Source organism: Octopus sinensis, linkage group LG5 (assembly GCF_006345805.1).
Source record: "Octopus sinensis linkage group LG5, ASM634580v1, whole genome shotgun sequence".
Taxonomy (NCBI): Eukaryota; Metazoa; Mollusca; class Cephalopoda; order Octopoda; family Octopodidae; genus Octopus; species Octopus sinensis.
The window spans coordinates 133,152,923-133,171,743 of NC_043001.1; the positions used below are offsets into that span (position 1 = coordinate 133,152,923).

Sequence of the window (18,821 nt, forward strand, 5' to 3'; positions counted from 1 at the left end):
GAACTATGCGGTTCTGAAGCAAACTTCTTACCACACAGTCAAGCCTGTAGAACTATCATAAAATTGCATATCAGATTAACAGACTGGTCATCTTATTTCTACGTGTCTGTTGTTGTTTGTAAACTGTGATTGGTCGCGTAGTATGCTTTAGCATTATTAACTGGGACTACAAAACAATGCCAATAACTGTGTATAGTAACAAAGATGTGTTGAAAAGGTTTTATTTATATTTGAACACTGGCCCAAACATAACAGAATATTAATTGTTTTTCTTTGCTTTCTGTTCTTTACCAGTTCTTGCGGACCAGTATCTATCAAGAAATGCGAAAGAGGTGTTAAACGCTGTGAACTCATGCGGTCGGGAATGTTTGCAGACTGTCATCCTTATTTAGATGATGGTCTTGTACAAAGTTACTATGATTCGTGTATGCATATGACCTGTGCATTTAGATCCTACACCGACTACATGGATAAGCTAACTTGTGCTGCACTGGAGAGCTTAGACACTGAATGCATGAGCCGTGGTTATATCGTGGAATGGCGATCACAGCGACTGTGCCGTAAGTATTTCAGCTTTAAAAAATTCTTGTTGCTGCTATTAAAACAAAAATATGTTTTGGGTGCGAACTATTGCTTAAAAGAGTGAGAGGACTTCTTGCCAAACTGATTTTCCTAAGCCAAAAGTTTTCAAAGATGTCCCAACATCCTATAGATATATACACGGCTGTAGTGTCACAACACAGTACCTATTTCTTTATTACCCACAAGGGGCTAAACATAGAGGGGACAAACATGGACAGACATAGGTATTAAGTCGATTATATCGACCCCAGTGCTTAACTGGTACTTAATTTATCGACACCGAAAGGATGAAAGGCAAAGTCGACCTCGGCGGAATTTGAACTCACAACGTAACGGCAGCCGAAATACCGCTAAGCATTTCGCCCGACGTGCTAACGATTCTGCTAGTACCGTTTGACACCATCTCTGATACATCAATGTATGGTACCACAACCGCATACTCTTCTTTTTGTAATTAGATTAATCATATATTTTTTAGACTGACTGAGAGCATACAGCATATATGGCCACTATGAATCATCAGGCTACCTTTAGTGCCCCAACCTGAAAATCCTGGATTTAAAAGTTATAGTTATGTTTATGTGGGTTTTGTATATTATTTATTTAAAACGTAACAAATAAGTAAACAAGATAAAACTTATAAAATTATTTCAAAATTATTTTAAATCAATGGGTTATAAAGTAAAAAGGATATAAAAGAAATAAACTATAAAAAATATTATAAAAGAAAACCGACAATATCTTTATATGTTTAAAAAAATCTGAAATACATCAAATTTAAAAGTTAGAGATTGGACACTTAATGCAACTTAAATAACTATTTTAAGCGAAATGGACTCAATTAGATGCATAACTTTCGCTTTTTGAGTACATAGCATTGTTGAAATATAAAAACGATGTGAATATGATATGAAAGAAAGAAACATTAATGAATATTAAAAGTTATTTTTTGAAGAACCAGGAGTCATTTGACAAAGGGCGGCTAGGGTTCGACATGTACAGCGCCAAGAGGCGATAAAATACCAAAACCATGGACAAGAGAGAGTTCATGGAGCAAAAGATCCGTAACTCAACGGAAGAAGATCGCCGAGTAAAAGCGGTTGGGTTTGCCCACCCAAAGACAATAGAAACCAGGGCTCGAGTGCCCTCTGTCTTTGAAGAATTCTTGAGTACTGATCAGAGAAAATCGTCCTTCTTCCTGTGTACCGCTTCTGACCTCTTGCCAACCACAAATAACGTTAAGATATGGAGCAAAGAGGAAGACCCCTTCTTGCAAGCAGTGTAGAAGAACTCTTTGCACTCCGAACCATATTTTGACCGGATTCCTTAAAGCGCTGGGAGAAGGCCGATACAAGTGGAAATACGACACGGTCCTGATAGAATACATTAACTGGACGCATCTCTAGAAAGTTAAGGCCAACGAAGAGCAGTTAATAACGCCCTACAGTATCAGATTCCTAAGAAAAGGTGACAAGGCTCCTGCAGCGAAAGCAACGGAAGAGGACTTTTTTTACAATATTTTGCATCCAGCCTCAAACTAGGAGATGCAGATGAACCTGAAGAGTATACTCGTCTTATCAGAGGAGAATTCAATGACATCACTCTGACCAAGCATGTCTACTCACAAGGATTAGGTCAGCTTGAGGATATACTAGAAAACACTTGCCCAATGTGATACGTGGTGGAATTGAACTCGGAACTATGCGGTTCTGAAGCAAACTTCTTACCACACAGTCAAGCCTGCAGAACTATCGGAAAATTGCATATCAGATTAACAGACTGGTCATCTTATTTCTACATGTCTATTATTGTTTGTAAACTGTATGATTGGTCACATTATACCAGTAGTATGCTTTAGCATAAAAACACTCATCGTAGTGGAATTCACATTGACTTGACATTTCTCACCACCTGAAGTAAACCAAACATCAGAACTTGATCAATCAGGTGTTTGCCAAATATGCGGTTTCACTCTCTATTGAGATGGGTAGGTTTCTAACCAGATCGGGGCGCTATTTCCTCATGAAGATCTGTTTAGAACCCAAGCACCTGAAGAAAGCCACCAACTATCATGATAATTAGCCAAGAAATCACTACTACATTAGATGAATTGAGCAGGAAGCTGTAATTAATTACAAATCTACCGATTAGATCACAATTTAAATTTCAACAAGACTACCAAGGGAGACAACTCTAAAACTCAAGTCAAAAAGTTGACAACACTGAAATCTCAATTGCTGTAACGTAACATGTATAATACACTTTTCCCCCACCGTATAAAAATGTGTAGAATACATGGTATTAGATAGTGATATTCTGTTCCAATTCGCTAAGACAATTTTTGGAGCATGTACGTATCAATAGCAGAATGTTAACAGTGTCTAGTTTGCATCATGTGGTCGATGCCTGTGTCCTCTGACTGGCTCTCACGCTGGTGGTATGTAAAAAGCACCATCCAAACATGGTTGATGCCAACCCATGACACTGCATCCTTTAAGGCCCTCATGCTTTCCGAAATCCGCCGAAACTACACCTGATTATATATACACTTTAGATGAGTTGTAGTGCACCTGAGCACTGTACACAATGTTTTTTATTATTATTATTATTATTATTATTATTATTATTATTATTATTATTATTATTATTATTATTATTATTATTATTGAGTGAGAGAGCAGTGCATGCCATCAAAGTGACACTGGGGTAAAATATACGAAGCCCAATATACCCATCATGACTACCCGTCTGATAAAGGTACACCAGGCACATGCATCACAACCATACGTGCGCGATATGATGATTTCATGTCAAGATAAACAGCACATGACCTTGCAGGTGGGTCCCAGTTAGAATTTTCTTCAGGTTGAGTAGCCCATCCCGCTCAAACGGTCCCTGAATAAGGGTTGTTTAAGGATGTTGAAAGAACCACCCATGTTTCCAGAGGTGAATTATTCAAACCCCAAAGAATCCCTCTCAACACATGGCTATGATGCTCCCCCACTACTTCTGCTCGTGATCAGAGATGCACATATCGTCAGCCACTAAGGGACATGCTCAACTGGTTACGGTCAAACAACTGACAAGCAAATCTGTGGTATTGAGCAGAATATTTGCTGTAGCCCATCTTTTATACCCAGACAAAACAATGTACATGATAACACTTCCAATCAGTTAAGATCAGAAGCCATGAGAGCCACTGCCTGGTACTGCATCAGGGCATTTATTATTATTATTATTATTATTATTATTATTATTATTATTATTATTATTATTATTATTATTATTATATATAAAGGTCCGTGGCCGAGTACTTAAGATGATACACTCTCGATCTAGCAATCGAGAATTTGATTCTCAGACCAGCAGTGTGCTGTGTTCTTGGTTGAAATATTTCATTTCACGGCGTTCCAGCCCTGTCAGCGATAGATGGGTAACCCTGCGACGGACTGGAGTCCAGCTCAGTGGGACATATTGGCCTGCTTGTCTGGCCAACGGAACGGTATCATTTGAAAGCTACAACAATGCCAAGGAGCCCAGTGGTGTATAACAACATCCGATAGTCTAATCAATACAGTGATTATACATGTTAGTATAGTATTACACATGGACTTTTAGATTAATTAAGAATGGGAATGGGCATGCAGTGACGTGGGGGGGAAATAAACCTGTTTCTGTATCGTGCAGAGGTAACAAATGGTCTCAACTTCATGATGATGATGATGATGGGGATGATGATGACGATGATGATGATGACGACGACGACGATGATGATGACGATGATGATGATGATGATGATGATGACGATGACGATTATGATGACGATGACGACGACGATGAAGATGATGACGATGACGATGATGATGATGATGACGACGATGATGACGACGATGAAAATGATGATGATGACGATGACGATGACGATGAAGATGATGATGATGACGATGACGATGACGATGATGATGATGATGATGACGATGACGATGACGATGAAGATGATGATGATGATGATGATGACGATGACGATGACGATGAAGATGATGATGATGATGATGACGATGATGATGATGATGATGATGATGATGACGATGACGATGACGACGACGATGATGATGACGATGATGATGATGACGATGATGATGATGATGATGATGATGATGACGACGATGATGATGACGATGATGATGACGATGATGACGACGACGACGACGACGACATTGATGACGATGACGACACCAGTGGCAACGATGATTATTTCAGTTTTCCAGACCTCTTCAAGCAACAATAGTTCCTGCTAAGATTCATAGAAAAGAATTATCATATATATATATATATACAGTAATGCACACAAGTAGATGTAAAATATGATGTCCAAATCAAAATACCTAAAGCCACCATCGGCCAATTTGCTTTTGTTCTTTTGTTGTTTGTTTTTGTTTTTTTACTAAAAGAATTTCTGATCTTGTTCTATTTCTGTTTCAGCTGTAAGTTGTTGTAGACCAATGATGTATAACCAACACGTGAATGAAACAGAAGAAAGTTGTGTTCCCTCACTAGAAGTCTGTCCGATAAGACCTGTAGATGGATGTACATGTGCTGAAGGATATGTATTAGATAATAACAAATGTGTTCTCCCTCGAGACTGTGGTTGTTGGTACAACAATTCTCTCTATATTCAGGTAATGGGCCAGTATATTTCTTCTTTATCTAACACTAGCAGTATCGCCCGGCGTTGCTCGGGTTTGTAAGGGAAATAACTATATAAGCATTTTTAGAGAGTTATAGCCAAAAAATAGCAAAAAAATGAATTAATAATGGAAAAAAAATTATGGTAATTTTTTTTTAAATCGTTGACTCATCGTAAACATTTTTAGAGAGTTACTTCCCTTATATAATAGCGAAAAAATGCATTAAAATGGCAAAAAATGATGGTAAATCATTTTTAAAATCATAGACTCATCGTAGACGCGCGCTAATACCCAGAAGGGCTCGATATGAATCACGACTATAAGATACCCAGTTTTGGTTAAACTGCCCCGCAAAATGTGGGAGTAGTTAGGAATCTAAATCGTAGGAGACAGACACACAACTTCACTTTTATATATAAAGATTATATAATTATTTAGGTGCAGAACAAGACACTCTGTAGTCAACTTTTGAAAGGGAAATTAAAATCACCCCTTCTTTCTGGGAACTCAAGATAGTACCTTGGACAAGTGCAAATAGCTTCTCAGGCCTCTCTATACTGTAGTTGCAGAACAGACAGTGTTAAATACTCTCTACAGTTGTGTGATGTCTGCAACAGGTTTGATACTGCCATTGTTCTTGGTTGCTGTTTTATTAGTGTTTCACTATCAGGATCTTGGAGATGCTGAAATGCACCCACCTCTCTCACTGCCAGGTGATTCAGTATAATGTCACTACACTAGTTAGAACCGAAGTTGCAACAGATCAGATCCTCCTCAGCATCCTTCAGGGTAGGTTTGCCAAATTTAGGATATCAAAAGTAAGAGTTACAACCACTTGATGCTCTATTTCTGCTATATTAAGGCAGCGAGCTGGCAGAAACGTTAGCACACCGGGCAAAATGCTTAGCAGTATTTCGTCTGCCATTACATTCTGAGTTCAAATTCCGCCGAGGTCGACTTTGCCTTTCATCCTTTCGGGGTCGATAAGTTAAGTACCAGTTACGCACTGGGGTCGATGTAATTGACTTAATACCTATGTCTGTCCTTGTTTGTCCCCCCTGTGTTTAGCCCCTTGTGGGTAATAAAGAAATAGGTATTTCGTCTGCCATTACATTCTGAGTTCAAATTCCATCGAGATTGACTTTGCCTTTCATCCTTTTGGGATCGATTAAATAAGTACCAGTTACACACTGGGGTTGATGTAATCGACATAATCTCTTTGTCTATCCTTGTTTGTCCCCTCTATGTTTAGCCCCCTGTGGGCAGTAAAAAAATAAATATTTCTGCTATATAAAGGATTTCATGGTAGTCTGAGTTGGCCTTGGTCTCAATTTGATGATGATGATGATGACGATGACGACGATGACATCAATGAGAACAATGACTATGACTCAGCAATGATGATAATGGCGATGGTGATGATGTGGCAACAGTGAGCATGATGAGCTATTTGAAAAATCAATGGAAATATAGTTTCCTTGGTTTGATCAGAAAATCGTCTGCCATCAATAACATCATACAGCAACTTTTGACATCTTGCTCTCTGTTGAACCCTAACCCTATTAAACACATTATTTTGCTTTTTGTGATAACCAGCTGACACAGATTCAAAGATTTATGTATCACAGAACACAACAAAATAGGCAGTGATTTAGTGTGATGCCCTTAAACTAATTCTGATTTAAACTTGGGAGTGGCAAGGTAAAAGATCATAATTCGTGAGTTATTATGGTTCATATCTTCATATTAGGGCCATAGTGTATTGCTAACAGTAACAGTTAATACTCATTTGTTCTAGATATCCCTCTCTCTCTCTTTCGGAGAGGCACTGAGCAGCTATACGCACACATACACACACGGCAGTAACTTCCACCTACCGAATTCAATCACAAAGCTCCAGTCGGCTCGGGGCTATAGTGGAAGACACCTACCCAAAGTTCCACGCAGTGGGACTGAACCCAAAACCATGTAGCTAGGAAGCAAGCTCCCTAACCACACAGCCATGCCCGTGCCAACATATATACTGTAAATTGATAACACATAGAGATGCACTTCTACACTTTAGATACCATATAGGGATGCACTCCTACTCTTCAGGAACCATATAGAGATAAGTGCTCTTTAAGCAATACTAGAAGCACATAATTAAGGAATGTTTCATTAGCTCACCATTCTGCATCCCAATTTCAGCAGTACATTATCATCATAGTCATCATTTAACATCTGTTGTCCATGATTGCATGGGCTGGATGGTTTGATCAAGGTTGGAAAGCTGGAAGGCTGCATCAGACTCCAGTCTGATTTAACGCGGTTTTCTATGTCTGGATACCCTTCATAATGCCAACCACTCTGAGAGTGTAATGGGTGCTTTTTATGTGCCACTGGCACAGGTGCCATTCATGTGACACCAGTATCTGCCATGACCGCAATTTTGCTTGGCTTGATGGGTCTTCTCTCCAAGCACAACATTATGCCAAACTTCTTGATCATTGCCTCCGTGAGGCCCAACACTCGAAAGGAACCCAGCCACTTTGTCTCCATGAGGTTCAATACCCAAAAGGGACTCAGTCACTTTGCCTCCGTGAGACCTAACACTTGAAAGGTGCTCTTTATGTGCCACCAGCACAGGTACCAGTTGCATCACACCAGCATCAGCCATGACTACAGCTTCACTTGAGTTGATGGGTCTTCTGAAGCACAGGATATTGCCAAATGTCTCGGTCACTAGTCACTGCCTCTGTGAGGCTCAAAGTTCAAAGTTCGTGCTTCATCATCTCATTCCATGTCTTCCTGAGTTTACCTCTGCCACAGGTTCCCTCCACAGTTTGAGATCAGCACTTCTTTACGCAACTGTCATCATCCATATACTAGTGCAATCGTCTCTCTTGCACACTACATCTGATATGTCTTATGCCTAACTTTTCTATCAAGATGCACACTGACATTGCACAGCCAGCAAAGCATACTGGCTTCATTTCTTTCAAACCATGTAGCATAGCTGTTTGCACACAGGCATCATACAATCTGCCTTTCACTCTGAGAGATAGTCCTTTTGTTGCCAGCAGAGTTAGGAGCTCTCTGAACTTTACCCAGCCTAATCTTATTTTCACACCTACACTCTTGGAACATCCACCTCTGCTACTATCTTGGTCACCCTAGATTCACATTCAAGAAAAATGTTTTTAGAGCACTAAAACCTATGGGAAGCCCAACTTCACATATAGAACCCAAGGTCTTCTTTTTAGTCATTTTTTGGAGGAAAAGTGCATTCTATATGCCAGCAACTACACTAATAATTGAAAGAAATGCATGTATGCACAAATCTAAAGAATTTGTTGAAATATTGTCATATGTTTAAATATCAATTCTACATGTTTTAATTTTCCTAGCTTGGTGAAACAATACATTTACCCGGTTGTAATACAATGGTCCAATGTCGTAAAATTGCAACAGGCAAAAGAAATCTTGTAATAACAAATTTACCTGACGGCTGTGGTAACAACTCTATGTGCATTCTAAAAGACCACAAATACCAATGTATATGTGAAGAAGGATTTGCTCGCAATAAGAATGACACATTCTGTCTTAAAATACCAGGTAAACCATTAAATATTGATTAAAAACTTGCTCTTTTCAGCAACTGGCTAATATAATGGGCTCCAGTTATTTAAAGCAGAATATTTACATCATTTAGGATTGCATGTAAAAATTTGTAGATATTAAAAGAAGGAAACAAGAATTTAAAAGAATTCTGTGATACTAGGTCTGATTAATGAGTAAAAGAAATATAATTCTAATATTCTTTGCCTATCATTAATGAAAAAAATTGCATGTAAAAAAATTGCATGTAAAAATTTGTAGATATTAAAAGAAGGAAACAAGAATTTAAAAGAATTCTGTGATACTAGGTCTGATTAATGAGTAAAAGAAATATAATTCTAATATTCTTTGCCTATCATTAATGAAAAAAATTGCATGTAAAAAGATTGCATGTAAAAATTTGTAGATATTAAAAGAAGGAAACAAGAATCTAAAAGAATTCTGTGATACTAGGTCTGATTAATGAGTAAAAGAAATATAATTCTAATATTCTTTGCCTATCATTAACGAAAAAAATTTGACAATTGTAATTTTTACAGATGATATCTGGTGTTCATGTGTAAGAAACTAAAGCCTAATCTCCTATAAGTCACACAATACAATCTTGAAAAAAAAAATGATTGAAAGTAATCCTTAGATACACTATATCTAAAAAAATGACTGTCTTTGGTCAGTAAGTTTTATTTCCTCTTTGCTTCTATCTAGAAATCAAAGGGAGTTACTACTATTTCCTTCAACCTGGACATCAATGTTTTGAAAATGACCTATTTTCCATTGCATTTCAGACAGTTTCAATACTGAGTTATTGAAGCAGAAATGCTGTTATAACAAATATTCTGCTCACTACCACAGATTTGCATGTCAGAGATGCATACAGCACCACTTACATATGTCCCATAGTGGCTGACAATATGTGCATCTCTGATCACGAGCAGGTGTAGTGTGGGAGCATCATAGCCATGTGTTGAGAGGGACTCTTTGTGGTTTGAATAAATGTAGCAAAAGCATAGTTTCATACTTTCTAGGAGTAGGTAAATAGGAAATAACAGTTGTTACCTAAGGGCCAAAATTGTGTTACATAGTGTTATTTACATATTTCACAAAGTAATTGAATGTGTACAAGCTCATTAATGAGTTTATTTATCCTTTTATCACCTGAGTTTCTCAATGAATATTTTACAAGATAACCACTTCATATATATCTTGCACTTAACTTTTTCTGGACTTCACTAATAATGCAAAAGTATATATCCACAATTTTGATATTTACAGAATTTCTGTTACAATTTGTTTGTTGGTTTTTGTGAAACTCTATTTAAAATTTCCATAAGAAATAAGTCGTCCTTCTGAGAATTAAGTGCTGCAGCAGTATAGTGTACTACTTAAGTAGAATACTCAACTTCTGTTACTTCTCTTTGTTGCTCACTTTGTCCCTTTCTCTCTCTCCCAAGACACAAAACTGTTACAAAATGACTGTTATATTTTTTACTTATTTTAGCCATTAGACTTCGGCCATACTGGGCCAGTTTTTAGTCAAGTGAATTGACCCGAGGATTTTTTTTTAAGCCTGGTACTTATTCTATCAGTCGCTTTTCTGCCAAACTGCTAAGTTATGGGGATGTAAACATGCCAACACCCGTTGTCAAGTAGTAGTGGGGAACAAACACAGACACAAACACACACACACACACACACACACATGATTGGCTTCTTTCAGTTTCCATCGGCCAAATCCACTCCCAAGTCATTGGTTAGCCCGAGGCTATAGTAGAAGACACTTGCCCAAGGTGACATGCAGTGGGACTGAACACAGAACCATGTGGTTGGGAAGCAAGCTTCTTACCACACAACCATGCCTATAATATTTACATTTACATTTACTGAGTCAATGTGTTTACATGAATTTGTACATATCTACATGTTAACAGTGTATGTTAAATGCAAAAATATATCACACTGAGACATGTGATATTATTCGGGAATATGTTCTATGTGATAGTATGCATTCCTGTATGACATCACATATCTCAGTATGACTTTTTACATCCCTGTGTCATGGTACTTAACCTTCACATCCCTGTTTCACTGTAGACGTCCATATGTCACTTTCCATATCACTGGATCTCTGTACACAACTTTGTCTCACTAAACACATCCTTGTGGAAGCACTCCGTCGGTTACGACGACGAGGGTTCCGGTTGATCTGAATCAACGGAACAGCCTGCTCGTGAAATTAACGTGTAAGTGGCTGAGCACTCCACAGACACGTGTACCCTTAACGCAGTTCTCGGGAATATTCAGCGTGACACAGAGAGTGACAAGGCCGGCCCTTTGAAATACAGGTACAACAGAAACAGGAAGTAAGAGTGAGAGAAAGTTGTGGTGAAAGAGTACAGCAGGGATCACCACCATCCCCTGCCGGAGCCTCGTGGAGCTTTAGGTATTTTCGCTCAATAAACACTCACAACGCCCGGTCTGAGAATCGAAACCGCGATCCTATGACCGCGAGTCCGCTGCCCTAACCACTGGACCATTGCGCCTCCACTCACACATCCTTGTATCCTTCTATAAATCACTGTGTTACAATACCCATTTCTGTATCATTGCACACATTACTGTGTAACTAAACACATCTCTGTACTACTGTACACGTTCTTGTGTCCCTGTCTACATCCATGTGACACTGTATGCATCTCTGAATCAGTGAACCCGTCCCTTGGACACATCCGTGTTGCTATGCACATCTCTTGTCCTTGTACACTTCACTGTGTCATCGTACATATCTCTGAGTCTCTGTACAACGTCCTTGTATTACTATATACATCACTCAGTCACCGTACTCATTGCCGTGTCACTGTACACACTTCTACCTATATCACTGTACACACTTTAAGGCGGCGAACTGGCAGAAACGTTAGCGCGCCGGGCGAAATGCGTAGCCGTATTTCGTCTGTCGTTACGTTCTGAGTTCAAATTCCGCCGAGGTCGACTTTGCCTTTCATCCTCTCGGGGTCGATAAATAAAGTACCAATTACGCACTGGGGTCGATGTAAAACGTCTTAATCCCTTTGTCTATCCTTGTTTGTCCCCTCTGTGTTTAGCCCCTTGTGGGTAGTAAAGAAATAATAATAATAATAATAATAATAATAATAATAATAATAATTGTGTACAGTGCTCAGGTGCACTACAACTCATCTAAAGTGTATATATAATCAGGTGTAGTTTCGGCATCACTGTACACACTTCTACCTATATCACTGTACACAATTCTACCTATATCACTGTACATATCCTACATATCCTTGTGTTACTGCACACACCTCTGATATTGTACACACGACTTTCTCTTTATACACAACACTGTGTCCGTGTACCCCAAAATATCCCCAATCTCCTGAGAAATCATCTCACGCAAGATGGATGGATGGATAGAAACGGAGAAAGGTAATCTAAGGGAAATAACTTCCAACTAGTCTTTTGTAACTACAGAGTAACTTTCCTTCCCTTGTAGTGTACACTCGAATTAACAGCAGCTTTCAGATGTACATGTTACTTTGACACTTTGTTTTTGCGGATATCAATTGGTGTTTAGTTTTCATTGTTTCCTGATTTTCGAAATATTTTCCTTCAAAATAAAAATAGGCGCAGGAGTGGCTGTGTGGTAAGTAGCTTGCTAACCAACCACATGGTTCCAGGTTCAGTCCCACTGCGTGGCATCTTGGGCAAGTGTCTTCTGCTATAGCCCCGGGCCGACCAATGCCTTGTGAGTGGATTTGGTAGACGGAAACTGAAAGAATCCCGTCGTATATATGTATATATATATATATATATATATAAGTGTGTGTGTATATGTTTGTGTGTCTGTGTTTGTCCCCCTAGCATTGCTTGACAACCGATGCTGGTGTGTTTACGTCCCCGTCACTTTGCAGTTCGGCAAAAGAGACCGATAGAATAAGTACTGGGCTTACAACGAATAAGTCCCGGGGTTGATTTGCCCGACTAAAGGCGCTGCTCCAGCATGGCCGCAGTCAATGACTGAAACAAGTAAAATAGTCACTTTAGTAAGCTCTGAGAGGTTTGTCTGAAAGGTTTCTCAGCACATAAGTTCTTTACCTTATTACCCTAAAAGTTCAGTTCCCCCACACAGTTTTTGTCTTTTTCAATAATTTCCTTCATGCATGCATATGTGTGTGTGTGTGTGTGTACTTATATGTATGCACGTTTGTAGGTATACACGAATGTAAGGTGGCAATCTGGCAGAAACGTTAGCACGCCGGGCGAAATGCGTAGTCGTATTTCGTCTGCCGTTATGTTCTGAGTTCAAATTCCGCCGAGGTCGACTTTGCCTTTCATCCTTTCGAGGTCGATAAATTAAGTACCAGTTCCGCACTGCGGTCGATGTAATCGACTTAATCCGTTTGTCTGTCCTTGTTTGTCCCCTCTGTGTTTAGCCCCTTGTGGGTAGTAAAGAAATAGGTATACACGAATGTATGTGGGGGGCGGAGGTTAAAGATGGAAAGAAAGATTGAAAATACACTTAGAGTATTTTAAAAAGACCTATATACATTTACTTATCTAGTTATACAATATCTCAAAATTTTTAAAAAATAGAGTGAGATGGAGAGATCTGAAGCTAAGTTGTATTTGTCTCAACCTTGACGAGAGTTTGATCATTTGGGCCTTTTTATGGGGAGAATATGGCTCAAATTATCATCAGTTGAAGTGCAGATGGGTTGGTTGAAGTTAGCCACACAATTAGAGGACCATGTACTTGCATTAAAGATAATTACACCGTAAGTTAAGGCTGTATTAGGCCAGTTATGATATCATAGTAATAATTAGTAAGAACAAGTTTTTTGGAATAGCTAAAAATAGGGAAATGTCCATACACACACACACACACACACACACATGCAAACAAATATATATATATGTATATGATACAAAATAAGAAAATGGAGAAATACATCGAAATCAAATATCAATTACCAGATAATACCCAATCACATACTTTATTAAACCACCACATAAGAAACTTTAATGTCAAACATAATAATGTAGAACAAAACAGTGTACATAAAGGAGTGTACATAAAGGAGTAATGTGATACAATAAGTACAATATGTATAAGAGAATATAAATATAAGTAAATATAAATATAAATATATACTACGTCTTACAGCTGTTTCGGCCATGCAGATAAGTATGTCTCATTTTACTTATACTAGCCATTTGTGGTAGGTCAATATGTAGTTATAAATGAGACATTTACAAAAATATCCTAAGGCCTCTTCGGAGATTATGTGATACAAATCAGATTACATACACACTTATATAGGTGTGGGTACATACCCATAATAAAACATATACATATACATATGAGTGCATATACTCATACTCCTATACATATAAATATACATATACATAATAATATAAATGATATAAATCAATAAACATACATATGTTTCACATTCAATGTTACAGTTTTACAACTTAATATTGTGATAATTACAATGTAGAAAAACATACACATATTAATACCAAAATGCAGATATACAGAGTCAAGAGTACATTATATTAATTCTTATTAATTTCCAAAATGTCATTAATGTTAGCATCATTATCATTGTCATTACCACTAATGCTACCAATATCATCATTCATATTATTATTAATAACGCTAATACTAGAAAAACAACATATAGATTCCATTATTAGCAATATAGTCACAATAGTACTACAATACCATGCAAAGCGTTAAATATCTGTATATACATACGAAATATGAAATAAAAGCATTCTGTTTACATGACATTAAGATCCACAGGTGCACAGATGTATGTCCGAGTTCAAATTTATAATTTCCATTGTGACACAAATACACTATTACTTTCAGAAATAGTAAACAGTACCCCTATAACTACTAGGTTGACATTTAATCTCTTCATTGCCCACATTCATGCAATTTCATCTTTTAGTAGCTTGTACCTTTCAATCTTTTCCAGTTCCTTGTCACCCACTCCAGCATCCCCAGATTTGGCAATATCTACAATCTTAGTGTCTTTCTTCCTTTTATCAACCACAACAATGTCTGGTCTCCGAGCATCAATCATTGATGCTTGTAAAATCCCATAACATCTTATACTCATTATTCTTGGTGATGTCTTCTGGTTTATGCTTGTACCATTTCAGTGTTCTTTCAAGATCGTATTTCTCCCACAGTCTCTAGTGAACCAACTTAGCTACATCATCATGCCTCTTTTTGTATTCTTTTTGGGCCAGTTTGCTACATTTGTTCACAGTATGTGAGATTGTTGCATTTTCGCGACCTCACATGCTACAATGGGGTAGTTCACTCTGTTCTTATCTACCATAAATCCTTGAGTATAGTCCGCCCTTGAGTATAATACGCAGGGGATTTTTAGGGGGCTGTACCTCTGAAAAACCTAAACCTTGTGTATAATACGCACCCCTTCTCTAACTTAAGTCAAGGAGGTCTATATAATGACCTTGGTTTGTAAAACTGTATACGGTAACATCCTTTATTATTATTGTATATATAACATAATGCAAACGTGTAGCTTTTTTGTGCATTTTGTTTGCAGAGAATAAAGAAATAACAGTAATAACGTTTAATAAATGCTGCTTACTGCAAGTTATGGATTATTCTTATATGACTTCATTGTTTTCAGGCTTAGCTTAAGGTATTTTCGTGCCCGATATCACAAAATGCATCTGAATAAACATTGCCGGACAGCAAATAGAGACTTGGACATTGCTTAGAAAATGATTTTCATTTTTAACCTCGTATATAGTATGGTCTAGGGATTTTGACCTTTAAATTTTGGGGGAAAAAATGTGGATTTTACTTGAGGATTTACGGTATTTGCAACTTGATATAATTAGTTCTCAGGGCTTGTTCTTGGGTGCTATCAATGCCTCAGTGCATTCTTTCAGATCACTTTTCCTTAGCCATGTTCAGGAATTGGTTTTGTCTTTTCCTTCCATTTCTCTAAGGTATTGTCCATGCACTGTTTTCATTTTCAAGTTGTTTAATCCTTGTTCATCTTCTTTTTTAACCCTTTCCTTACTGTATTTATTTTGAGATGCTCTGTGTTTCTTTCAATTACTTTAAATATAACAAAGAATTTAATAAAATAACTTAGTTATCATTCAACTAGTGTTAGGAAAATATATTGTGACTAAGGTTTGGTGGAAGATTTTAATTCAAAACTTATAAAAACAAGACATTTAGTACTCAGAGCCAGAGCCGGTTTAGGCCGGGTTGGTAACGAAAGGGTTAAATATTTTTGGGTGATTCATATTTTCACTGGGTATCGTGTTGCTATGTCAAACAACAGCAAATAAAAGTTCAGTTTTATGTTTGATGTGCCATCCCAAACTGTTTTCTTCATTGACAACACAGATCTTGCATCCTATGAGACCTCTTCTTCTATTGTTGTTGTTGTTGTTGTTTTGAAGAGGAAGATGAGGGTAGGGAGGGAGGTTCTGTCTTCTAGTGTGTTTATCCAAAGGTGGATGAGAGTGACAAAACTGATGCAACGGAATGGATCTACTCTGAGTATGCTTTTCTAAGTAGGAGGAAAGAAACTGGAAGAGAACACTTCCCGTACCTTGGGGATAACAAAGTAATCTGGGTCTTTTGCATGGAGTTTACCCAAATTACCCAAAGTAGACTTCCCTGCTCTTGAGGATTCTATTTATTTATTAATCATTTATTTCTCTAACTTCTACTTATATAGCCTTTATTATACCCTTTAACATTGTAGTGTCACCCTTTGATCGAAGTAAACCCACCTGCTTTTGTGTATTGTATCTTGTCTTTCGAGATTGTTCTCCATATCTAGGGCCCATGTGGCCAATAAAAGAAATCACTATCTTTATTATTATTATTATTATTATTATTATTATTATTATTATTATTATTGAGTGAGAGAGCAGTGCATGCCATCAAAGTGACACTGGGGTAAAATATACGAAGCCCAATATACCCATCATGACTACCCGTCTGATAAGGGTACACCAGGCACATGCATCACAACCATATGTGCGCGACATGGTGATCTCATATCAAGATAAACAGCACATGACCTTGCAGGTGGGGCCCAGTTAGAATTTTCTTCAGGTTGAGTAGCCCATCCCGCTCAAAAGGTCCCTGAATAAGGGTTGTTTAAGAATGTTGAAAAGAACCACCCATGTTTCCAGAGGTGAATTATTCAAAACCCCAAATAATCCCTCTCAACACATGGCTATGATGCTCCCCCACTACTTCTGCTCGTGATCAGAGATGCACATATCGTCAGCCACTAAGGGACATGCTCAACTGGTTAAGGTCAAACAACTGACAAGCAAATCTGTGATATTGAGCAGAATATTTGCTGTAGCCCATCTTTTATACCAAGACAAAACAATGTACATGATAATACTTCCAATCATTTAAGATCAGAAGCCATGAGAGCCACTGCCTCGTGCTGCATCAGGGCATTTATTATTATTATTATTATTATTATTATTATTGTTATTGTTATTGTTGTTGTTGTTGTTGTTGTTGTTGTTGTTGTTATTATTATCATTGTTACTACTACTATTACTGTATTCATAATTGTTTAAATTTCTTGTTCAGAATGTGGTGATCAACCAGTGGATGTGGTATTTGTGGTGGATGTCTCTGGAAGTATTAATGTTACCGGACTGAACAGTACCAAACATTTCCTCACACATTTCATCAACTCAACAAACATAGGAAAGAACAACATGCAAATCAGCATCTTGTTGTTCAATGATAAACCTCACAGCTTATTTCAGTTGAACAGATACACAGAGAAAAAACAGATGCTTGATGCCGTCTATAAGATCGGACCACCTGAAGGAACTACTTACCTGGGACGGGCACTTGTGTTTGTTGCTTTGGTCAGTTTGCAAGAGAAAATGGGTGCTAGAGAACATGTGAACCGGGCTGTTGTTATTTTGACAGATGGTGTTCTCCATGATGCGGAGAGAGCTGAAAGGTGGGGTGCCCTGCTTAGAAGACAAAAGAAAGCGGAACTGTTTGCCATTGGTGTTGGAGAAGCTGACCCAGCACAACTACAAAGATTAACTAGAAACAGAAATAATGTTTTTTACGTTCGAGAATATGTTCAGTTGAATGGAATTATGGATATCTTACTGCAGAGTGTCTGTATGTAAAGAGTATTAACCAAAATATTTTGGATACAGAACAAAAGCTGTAATATTTTGTTATATTGGATTTTGAAACTTTCATTCAAAAGAGGGGTTTATTTTTACTTTTTTTATCTTTTATTTTTAGATATAATTAACTTTATAGGATTTGAGATTAATGTGACTCTGTATAATATTAAACATTCTATAATATAAAACACTCTATTTATTCTGATATCTGGCTTAAGTAGCTCCTTTCTTACATATCAGAGAATAAAATACTAAACTAAAGCAAATCAATCAACTCATTAATCATAATCATCTTAGTGACTCTAATCAAAACTATAATATCAAAACTAACCCATCATTACTAAGCTATAGCTAATACTGAAATTATAACCACTCAGTACATGAAATTCAGTTCATTACTAATAACCATATACTAACAATAACCAGTCAAAAACAATTGTCGTATTTTCAAAAACCACATCTTACCGTCATTCTAATCTCCATATCAGGCTAACCTAAGCACACGGTAAGTTCCAATATGGTCTTGTTCCTAAAAGCTAAATGCTAACTATATTGACACCATAATGATAATAACAAAAATTACTCTTGACAATTAGAACATTACCTGAAGAACAGTTTTAATTCATAGCTTGTATTTTGTTTAAATATATATATATATATACTCTTTTACTCTCTTTTGCTTGTTTCAGTCAATTGACTGCGGCCATGCTGGAGCACCACCTTTAGTCGAGCAAATTGACC

General features: G+C 37.5%; 1 protein-coding gene across 1 annotated transcript in view; it reads left to right on the forward strand.

The window, feature by feature from the left end:
* The window catches only part of LOC118763570, a 54,758-nt gene extending 36,473 nt beyond the window's left edge, over positions 1-18,285 (forward strand). The window contains exons 10-13 of the mRNA XM_036503152.1: positions 295-560; positions 5,065-5,261; positions 8,660-8,867; positions 17,515-18,285. Coding sequence (XP_036359045.1) covers positions 295-560; positions 5,065-5,261; positions 8,660-8,867; positions 17,515-18,077 — 1,234 coding nt within the window. The 3' untranslated portion in view covers positions 18,078-18,285. The remainder of the gene's footprint in view (positions 1-294; positions 561-5,064; positions 5,262-8,659; positions 8,868-17,514) is intronic.
* Positions 18,286-18,821: the final 536 nt, after the last annotated feature.